An 11180-nucleotide genomic window follows, 5' to 3' on the forward strand; every position below is an offset into this window, starting at 1 on the left:
CGTCTTTTTTGTCCAGTACTATAAACAAGGCACACTGAAGATGGCCACTACACTACAAGACGAAGATATTTAAAAGATCAGATGTTAGACTGGTGGTTGTGGAGTGCTCCAGGCTGCTCATCGGCTCCATGAGTGGATGGGTATGCAGTAGTAATCAGGTAAAGAATCGATCACAAGGAGATAACAATCACTTACACTAGTCAACGACCAGTAAATGGCAATCTTTGTCTCCCACCAAAACCAGTTTTGAATAGATCAGAGAAGGGTTAGAGCCTTTGTCAGGATGTTATCACTGCTTGCGTCCTTAGTGGGAGACAGGAGTGGACATAAGAAGGTGCAAGCCGGTGCGTGAAAGCCCCGGACCCTACTTCCCTCAAATCTGTTCTGTGGTGGTGGTTCCAAGTCAATTCTGCACACAGACAACAGAAAAAAACACATTTTTTGGGAGAGCAAAGAAGGGTTAGAACTTCTGATGATGCAGTGATGACCACAGGCCCCATTTCATGCATGGACATGACAGTAAACGGATATAAGTAATATGTGTCACATAAAGAATGAAAAAACTTAAAATTTTCTCTACAGAACTAAAAACAACAAAAATGTCTGAATGTAAATTTAAACTCTGTATGTGAAGAACAGATAAGTACATATCTGTAGCCTGCTGACTGGACTATGGAATGGCATAGTAATGTGTCATTACTCCGCTCACCGTGCGTTCTACTCCTTCAGTTTGTTCTTTATCATGATGTGCAGAGTGGCTAATAATACTTGGGCGCAGGAGCTCAATAAAACCTTACTAAACATCAGTATCTGACTCTTGTGTTCAGCAATACCTTTCAAAAAGGTATAATTCCCTTTCCTTCAAGTGTCCTTATATCAATATGAAGATGTGGTTACACACCAATCTCCTGAGCAAACATTAATAGTGGCCAGTGGCTGCCTTGGACCTTTGTCCATCCATGAGATGAATAAAGGTTACTGAAGGACATGTTAGTGAAACGTCATAGTTCAGCAATAACTTTACTGCATTCTGGGTCCAATAATGTGGCCCGCCTTACTGTTTATAGACCTGATCAGAGTTCCATAGACAGCCACTGACCACTGGGGTTATTTTCTGGGGTTAGTAGTCTGGTGAGCTGGAGGTGATATATTCCTAAACACACCTAGTACAGTTTGTCATAAGATGTTACTAACTCCCAGTGACTTTGTAGGATGTTCGCTGGATTCTGAATTAAATGCTGGCAAAAATTCCCTTTTGGAGGCACAAAAACTTTTACCTGCCCTTTAACCTTTAAACTGTACACACATAAAATTTATGACACAAGAACAAATGAGAGCTCTGCACATAGCAATGTTCAGTCCTTTTGTAGATCAGAGGGGAGTGGAAGAGCTTGAGGTACCCCGCTGCATCCTTTTCCATAAGAAATGACAATGGTTGTCCCTGTTCGGTTCGTAAGTAATCCGCTATGGTGGATTGCTGTACAATGTTGAAACGCTCATTATTGTTTGTTTCCGGTGACAAAGGTCTGGCATTATATATGTGTGTATGTAGATTCATTGATCCCTATTTATTAGAATGCTGTATTTGCCCATAGTAACTGCAGTAAATTGTCCTTTAATTCATATTATATTGGAAGAATAAATGGCTGACTATGAACAGTTAATGGATCAAGCAAAGAAAAGAATTGCTCTTACCAGAACTCCCCTTACCATAAACCACAGGGTCCACTGAGCACAGTAACTCCTATTGACTCCTATAAGACGTGCTACAATGTACAATGTGTAATTTTAGGAAGGAATACATTATTTTATATATATATATATATATATATATATATATATATATATATATATATATATTTAATAATGCTTTATTTCACTGTTTTTTTCCAGTTTAGTTTAGTAATTCTTGCAAGGTAGTATCCTAAAACAAATTGAACAAAAGCCCCAAAACTCTGCCTTTAGTCCGGCCACTTCCATTTTCTTTGTTCTTCTTTGGTTGTCTTTGAAGATTGTAGGTGGGAAAGGTCTGTAGTTTGCTGAATAACTTGGTTTTTTGTGTTCCCCTCTAGAGGGCATAATGAAAGCATTGAAGAAAAACCCATAGTGGGAGAGCGGACCACGTCTGCAGTCTGGAGAAAGGAGCAGAGGGGAGGGCACACAGGAGGCTTGGAAAGTGGGAGTTGAAAAAAAAAACTAGAGATACACAGAAGCTTTGGAGGGAGTGTGTGACAGTGGAAGGTAACAAAGAGTGGATGGAGGGGGACATGAAAAGTAAATGACAGTGAAGGAACACCAGCAGCACCCTCAATAAAGAAGAAAGAGGGTCAGGAGACAGTACCTGATAGTGATCTGAAAAGGGTGGAGGTGGGAGAGCATTGGACTAAAGATCCATAGTCTTTTCAGGTTTCCAACTCCCCACCTCCAATAGTTTCAAAGACTTCTGTGCAGTCCCTGACCCTCAAGATGGACTCTCTGAGAACCGTCTGGATATGGCTCCTCTTCTGCATGGTATACAAACCCAGTATGGCCAAGTTCAGCCCAGAGGTAAGTGACCTTACTTTTGTATCTATCCTTAGATAATATCTGATACAATGTATACCAGTCAGAGTGCAGTGATCTGTAGAAATCAGATTTATCTCTGAGCGGTTTAACGTCACTAAACATGAATTTTGCTGTATTTTACCACATTTTTGGAATTTGCTTGAGTATGTTCATATGTATTAATATTATGATGCACTCTTTTTCCCCTTAAAACCCTTTGCTCCTTTCCCTCCCTCCCTTTTTTTCCTGGAGAAGCCTTTCTGGGCTCTCCCTGGAATCTGAGGTCACACATGAATCCTGTTAAAATCTGGAATTGTGCTTTCTGGAATAGATTCAGTGTTTAGAGTGAGCGAAGAAGGAAAAGATCCAGCAAGAAAGTGAGTTGGAGTGGAGGGGGTTGGGTTAGGCACTCAAAGTATTGTAAAAGCACACTTCAGGATTTGTTTTTTTCTAACAGGAAGAAAAAAGTTCAAAATTCAGATTCACAATGGTTTATAAAAACTACTGAAAAATGAGTATGAAAACTAAAACTGGATTTGATTACAGGGGTATTGTCTATGCCATTTGTAAAGCGTTGACTGTCCTTTATATAACTGATCATCCAAGTGGAAACTATAGAACAATCTGTATGTATGGGATGATAATGTTTGTAAATAAGAGTATAAAAGCCAGTATCTAAACATAAAATACTGTGAACTATTTTTTTGAAGAATCTTTCTTTGAGAGAGGTTGATGTCCTATAGTGGAGGGTGATAGAAGGATAGAGAGGGGGGGGATAACAGGCGGTGCGCATAGGGGCTTTGGAGGAGAGAAGCCATTCATCCCAAGTCAAAGCTTCAACGCCATTCCAGGTGTACTTTATTTTCTGCCATATGACCAACAGTGTCATTAATGCTATTATTGACATAACAAATGGCAGTGTCAAAAATGCTACAGAGAGGTCTGCCAGAGAAGAAAGGGTGCAGAGGGAAGAGTGAATGAGGAGAGCCATTGTGGGAGGAAAAGGAGGAGAGAGAGGCCACTTGGAGGATCTTCCATTTGGACAGGGAGCTTTTCTTTGGTCTCCTTGTCCTAGCTAACCAGAGGCTCAACAACAGGGCTATGTGTCCTGTGAATGCTGCATGGTGACTCCATTTACGTAGTTATTCATTGCATAATAGAATTCATTTTAAACTTATTTCATTGATAATGTGTAATATTGCACGGGTTAAATCCATGGTTTCAGTACTGGTCCAACTATTGAGCCAAGTCACTCTCGCCTGTATGTTTGCTTTGAAATATTCCAGTAATGTTTAAAATTTATTATACAAATGCAGCCTGTGCTTTGAAAATGTCCATATAAACCCTCCTTGTATTCGAAGACATTGAATTAAAAAAAACTCTTCTCTTATTTCTTTATTATGTAGTTCTTTTCTAAAAGGTTTCATTTTAACATCTTAGTCACCTAATGTCAGTTTTTGTATAACTAATTAACTTTGTCTTTATTTCCTTGGAACAGACATGCCTGTCTGCAATAAATTCAATTTGTATGCTCCAACCATCAGATCAGTTAGCAGCAATGATGATCCTTAGCTTTGTGCTACTTGAGCATAGGGAAGTATCATGAAAAAGCATGGTATAGCTGGAATTCATTGTGATATATCAATAGGCAGTAGACAGTTTGAGTTTCATTGAATGTATCTTTCATCCTCTTTTCATCATTTATTCTTCATTGTTTCCCAAATTTTTTAAAGCACCACAACATATTCTTTGTTTTGCAACCATCTACTGCACAGCTTTATCAACTTCTGTGTGTTGAAGTATTACCCATACAATGTTGTGTGTACTACATACTTAATATAGACATTTGTCAGTGGCATTACAGAATAAAACTACATGCAGTATACTTCTAATTGTACTTCACATTACAGACAAAAAGAAAGTATTGATAAAGGCTGACACTTACCCACCCTACCAAAGAACCATCTTCCAGTCCAGAGTTTTTTTAAGCAGCATGGGAAGAAATTTTAGGCAGGACCCTGTATTGTGACCCAACTCATCAGTAACTACTTAAAACCAGCTGGGTGGTTACTGAAATGTGCCGGGTGGTGCACCCAGCTGAAAGGGCAAAAACAGTGAATGGGCTTTACTGCCATTGTAACAACCCCAGGCTGAGATTACATTACCAAAGTTGACAGCACAAATTTATAGGCAGCAAAGATTTTAGCATGATGAAAATCTTTGCAAAAGGTGGAAGATTGATTCCTCCATTCCAAAGGAAAGGTACCAATCCATTAACTGCTGTTTACGAGATTTGCCTGTCACAGCACTAAGCTACCCATATAGTATGTTATATTTTCAATCAATTAGATGAAAATATCCAATCAACCGAAACAGTTCTTCAATCTCATTGTCAACTGCTCTTTGGACAGACCGTCAATCAGAAATTGCTTAAGCATGCCATTATCAGTGGGAAAGTTAACTATGTTAAAATCAAAACTTCTTTTTGTGTGATGATTGCTATTTCAAATAGGTTTGGTGGTCTTAATTGATCTAATTTAGATAAGGTATTGAACAAGTAAATTCTATACCAATACTTGTAGTTGATTGCAAAGAATAATTTAAAGATACAATTGTAAGAAACTCTTATGCCAAGTATTGGATAAGTCACTGGGTTCCAGTGCTCCCACCTACTCCACAATGATAGGGGTCCTAATATTTGTACATTTGTGCATTGAATACACTAGACCAGATATTTTTATTTAATGGTTTGTGGTTTACAAAATGGGTCACCATGCCATTTTGGGTTAGTCATAACAATCCTCTGGTTTAATAGTTCAAAATATCTATCTACACTGCCATGTTCTAACGTGATGCCAAACCTGCTGATTCAACAAAATCAGTCCAAATAAATATCCAAATGTTATTTTTTAATGGCAGTCACAATAATATTATGGATTTTGACCATCTAGGTTTACCTAAATGAACTGGCCATTAAAGAGTAAGTGCATGTAAACCAAAAAAAATCCTTCTCCAACTTCTACATCAAGTTTATCAAATACCTTTTAAAAACACTTTCATATGTTGGTGTGACGGGGGCTAGTGGAGTCTTTGTTACTTCCATCTATTAAAAATCTGCTATACACACTGATCATACATCTTACTGAGACTGGCCATTGTTCTCTAGGACATGTCATCCCCAAAGGTGATGTAGAAAAACCGTGATCCTGGTGTTAAATGGCAGCACTGGCGCTTGCCATAGTGCTGACCCTAGCTCTTCCCACCTGAGGTTAAATACTGCCAAGGGGAATGCAGATTTCGGTGCTTCTACTGAATCTGTTTAAAACAATACATGTAAACTTTTTTTGTGAATGCAAAAATGGTTTGAATTCTGTTTTTAAAAACTTGCCTGGAGTTTAGATCATGTGCTGTGCATGCCCTATATAGGCCAATGACATATTTGGAGGGGTTCCCATTGACTAATTGGTAATACAGCCTTTGGTCAGTTCCAGAGCTGAACCTTTGTCTAAAACTGTCTAAAATTGTCCTTTAAAACAAAAGGCATGCTGTATTTTAGAACTAGATATTTTAAATATAATGGGTCTGATTTATTAAAGCTCTCCAAGTGTGGAAAAGATAAACTATCCTAAGAGAACTTGGACGATCCAGCAGACTTAGAATGGATCTCATTCAGGATTGAAAACATTTGCTTACTAAAAGCAAATGAGTATAAAGAAACCCATTCCAAGTTTGCTGGATCACCCAGTTTTTTCCATGATTGAGTATCGTCTTGGAGAGATTTAATAAATCAGGGCCAATGTTTGCTCATAGGAAAACTTTGCAGTAACTTTAATCAATAAATAATATTGTTTAGGAGTAAAAACATGATTTGATCTAGGTCTAGTGAGACTACTGCATGTTACTCCATGGAGGGGTATTAGGGGGTCTCCATTTTGCTCTGTGACCTAATCTGGCAAATAGAGAATTAGTCATGCTTTATTAGAGAAAAGAACAGTTTTAAGGAACCTGGGTGGTCAGAAATCTTTTCTGGCATGGTGTTCATGTGAAGAGATGCCTGGTTTGTTTTTACCAGCACCTCTATATCCATGAATATATTTAGCCTAAATACCAGTATATATACCAGTGGAATTAGTCATTTTTACCAGATAGTACTTAGAAATCTACGTACGCACATAGACTTGTTCTTTTTTTGTAACCTACACATAATTCTGTGTCATGTTGAGTCATGACCCCCTGTTTTATGCTATAGAACTAATGATCGTGATTTAAAAAAAATTGTGATTCGTGAGTCATACACTTTACAAAGTTAGGAGAATGATAATGGCACACATTATTTACATTACAAAGATCTTTTTTATTACCTGCTGCTATATAAAGCAAGCTTCAGGAATCTTCTGTTTTCTTGAGTATTCTTTCATTATTCTCAGACATCAGTGCTACTGGCAAATGTCAGAGCTGCCTGGATTCCACGATGTCTGTGTACTAAATTTGCCAGTTATCTAAGTTTTGTATACATTTATTGCAGTCAGAATCAGCAAGCTTTTTTCAGCAATTCCAGGGTGGACTACATCTTCTTAAATAAAATCTGTTCGGGGCAATAGACTTTAAATTAAAGAGGACACTGCTCGGAAGCAGCTGGCATTTTAACAGTATTAGATTCCATTAGACTTTGTTGCATTTACAGGTTCTTGCATTGAAAAGAGAAAAGCCCAAAAATGTAACTGCCTATCTGGGCATTAGCGTTAATATATTATCACTAATAAACAAAAATCAAGTTGGTTTTCATGCATATTAAAACAAACATAATAGTAGTCTTCAGATTACAAAGATGCTGGTTTAAAATAGAAGCACATGTTTCATTGCCTAATGTTTTCATGAACGCTGGTTCTTCTACCACTTGGTTCATTATTGTCTGTAAGCATTTTTTAGGATAAGTTCAAGTGGTACTGCTGCATTTATTTGTTGCAAACCATTTTTCAACCACCCCCAAAATATGGCTAAAACAAATGGGCTCATTTCTTACTTTACTTTAGTTGCAGTTGTGTTGCCATGCAATCTTTACAGATGCTACATACAGGATCCAAGGGTGGGATGTACGTACATAATACAAGTTTCAAAAAAAGAAAAAACACTTCGCTTTGCAACTGCTGTTACCACCTATAACTTCTTCCGGGCACCAAAACAGAGAACCCCAGTATATATATATAAGGTGCTTCTTTAGGGGTCCCCAAAATTACACCTATCCTTCCCCCAGAAAATCTATGAGAAGAAGGATGCTGCATTGTTCTGAAGGTAGTGAAAGGCATTTAGTGCTAGTGAGGTTTTCTAGTGCTGGTAGCAGCATTGTCATTGTATATAAGTGTAGGGGTCTCATTGTACCTCTACAAAAGCAACTGCAAGATAGTATTTATTAAAGCTGCAAGTTAATTCCAGGCTTACTTATAATCCCACTTAGTTCTTCAGATGCCTCATACTGAAATGATTTTCTCCCATTTCACTGTTTGTCACCCATGTGCATTTGAAGCTGCAGCAACTCATTACCTGGTTGGAGAATGTCCAGCATCACCCAGCGCTTTTATTCCCAGCCTGAATGTCCCTGGCCCACCTCTTTTTTTAATTATTTGGCATCACATGTGGGCATTACCACAACTTCATGTGATTCACTGCATCTCAAACTAAGTATGTAATGAAAACACAAGGTTTTTTTTCTTTCATGATGATGAGGGGAGAAATAATGAACCAGGGAGTACAAAAAATAACTAGATTAAACCTGAGCGTATTTATAGCCCCTTTAATTGTTCTGGTTGGCAGTTAAATTTTGTAAAATCTCATTTACTGGACGTGGGATGGAAAATTCACTTACTTAAAAATAGCAGTTTTGTTGTTGTCTTTGCATCTAATGGAGATATTTCCTATCACATCCAATGCCCAGAGCAGTATTTAGACGTCATGGTTCCCTCCATGATGATTCCCGTTGTATAAGTTCCACCATTTGTGTTGTGTTTCTATTTCAGTAAAACTATTGCTAGAATGTATTGTCGGAAGCAGCATTCTTGAAATGTAGAGACTCTCTTCAACAGTATAACCCAAACAAGGGAAATAGGAGATCAGTTCACATATCTTGAAAAACATAGAGCCTTTTGAATCTTCCCCATATGCCCCCTACCTTCTATTGTTGGGGCTATATAAATCCTGTTTATTATTATTATTATTATTATTATTATTATTATTAATAATAATATAATTACTAATATCCAGTAGTAGTAGAAAGGGATAAAAACAGAAAAGGGTAATCTTAGTTTGTTATTTTCTAAACTTGGTTCTGGTTTACATGATTGCAATATTAACCAATGAGTGTCATTAGGGTTCTGACTATCCCATGATCCCCTGCTGTTAAGGGTTACTTTAAGGAAATTTCCATTAAAAGGTACCTATCGAAAAACTATGCATTAGTTGTGAAGTCTCTATGTGATGTCATTTTCTAAGGATTTGGTAACTTATTAAAACCTTCTTACCTATCATTCACTGCAGCTGATTTATAAAAAAAATAAAAAAATGTAGGTTTTAAAATTTTAATTATGTGTAAAGTGTGAACAATGATTACTGAATCTTTAAGGCATGAAATACATTTCTTTGCCTTTATTTTCCATGTGCTGTTTTTTATCTCTTTTTCTTATCTTGATATGATTCTAGAATATCCCCAGTGGAATGATCACTAGTAAACATATTGTTAATTGTTAGCATCTGCTCTGACATCGCCTTACCCCACCTTATATTATCATGAGGAAGATAAAATACTGGGAGACGTAAATCCTGTACATTCATCATGTTATAGTTGCTGGAAAATATCTTTTGGGATTGTTTCCAGTGACAGATGAATGAATGAGCGCTGTACACACAGCACCACTTTGTTCTAGAGAGATGAGGGAAAAAGAACGACCGGCCTGTTATTCCCATATATCATAAACTAGTTGATTATTTTTATGATAACACCCATACAAAGTGTTGATAAAAACAGTACAATATGTTCATAGCTGATGTCACCCCCTGAAAGTATTAGTTCCCTAGCTATAATAATAAATCCAGTGGCACCAGCACATTTTAGGCACTAAACCCAGAACAAGTATGGAGAATTGGAACTCTTTTAGAATTTTCCTGCTTGTTCCAGGCGAGAGATTCAGAAAGTCCATATGCCAGAGACAGCCAGGCAACAAAGTGTGTTTGAAATCAGGTCAGCAGTGGCAGCCTCCATATTTCGATTAGAATTGGTTTTCATGATCAGTTTTTGTCCAGGTTTTTTAATTTATCCATAGTATTTGTTATTCTTTGTGATAAAGTGTCCGATAACCATACGGAGATGCCATTGTTGCAGGTTTTGGATAGTGAGAATTTAAAGCTAAGGCACAAGAAAAGTACTTTCCAAGCACCAGTAACCGTCTTTCCCTCTCTTACTCCCACTCTGCTCAGTATTTCTGTTCATTGTACAGAAGCAGGGGAATTTATGTTAAATTTTGTGGGCGCCACAGTTACTACAGTAGCACACTGAATAATATTGCACAACAGCTCAGAAGTCCACATATTAAGAATAACAATAAAAAAAGTAAATATTAGTTCCAAGGCTAGGAAAACTTCTCTTTTCATTATGGATTGAGCAGGGAATAGTTAAGACTTTAAAGTATTAGGGCTTCTCTGTAAGGGAAACACACTCTTTGTTGTTTTTGGAACAAATGTCCTCATTGGGCAGCACAGTGGCTCAGGGGTTAGCACTCCAGCCTTTGCAGCGCTAGGTACTAGGTTCAAAGCCCAGCCAGGACATTATCTCCATGGAGTTTGCAGGTTCTCCCTGTGTCTGCGTGGGTTTCCTTCGGGTACTCCCATTTCCTCCTACATCCCAAAAACATGCGGTTAGGTTAATTGGCTTCCCCTTAAAATTGACCTTAGGCTACATTAACGACATATGACTATAGTAGGGACATTAGATTGTGAGCTCCTTTGAGGGGCAGTGGCATGACTATGGACTGTGTACAGTGCTGTGTAATATGATGGTGCTAAATAAATGCTGTATGATAATAAATATAAATGAAAATAATACAAACTCAAAACATAGCACATACAGAATATTGTACAGGTAATGGAAGTAACTTTGGGCTTCACATCAAGTGACTTCTGGAAAATCAATTAGATTGGTTGTTCAGGCACAAAAATAGCAAGAATTGGTTGTGGTAGGTCAGACCTATTAATATTGATAATAACAACACTATTGATATAGCACCAACGTATTAGGCAGTGCTGTACTTTAACTAGGCCTACAATGTAAAGTCTTCAGTGCCTTCAAATGAAACCAATTAGACAGCTGATAAATTGTAATGTGGTAGGACAGCATAGTTTAGTGCTGCAGGGCAAATGCAAGATTAGATAAGATTAACAGGTCTCTGGTGTGTAGTTTCTGGTTGCATAAACTCAGAATCAGCTCATTGTTTGTGGCCTGTCAGTATTTTGGCAGGTCGGAGCTTGCACAGAATTGTGAGCCAGCATGGGACATGAAGAGACCTGAGTTACTGAGAGTTGTAAAAAACACATACACTTAGAAAGTAGCTTGAGATATCCATTTTTGTATTTTGTATTAAAAAAAAACA

The 11180-nt window shown here is 37.6% G+C and overlaps 1 protein-coding gene across 1 annotated transcript in view; it reads left to right on the forward strand.

Moving 5' to 3' along the window:
* The first annotated feature begins 2202 nt into the window (after window positions 1-2202).
* Window positions 2203-11180, forward strand: part of MMP14 (matrix metallopeptidase 14) — a 27189-nt gene continuing 18211 nt past the window's right edge. The window contains exon 1 of the mRNA XM_072415114.1: window positions 2203-2547. Coding sequence (XP_072271215.1) covers window positions 2467-2547 — 81 coding nt within the window. The 5' untranslated portion in view covers window positions 2203-2466. The remainder of the gene's footprint in view (window positions 2548-11180) is intronic.

Source organism: Pyxicephalus adspersus, chromosome 6, assembly GCF_032062135.1.
Source record: "Pyxicephalus adspersus chromosome 6, UCB_Pads_2.0, whole genome shotgun sequence".
Lineage (NCBI taxonomy): Eukaryota > Metazoa > Chordata > Amphibia > Anura > Pyxicephalidae > Pyxicephalus > Pyxicephalus adspersus.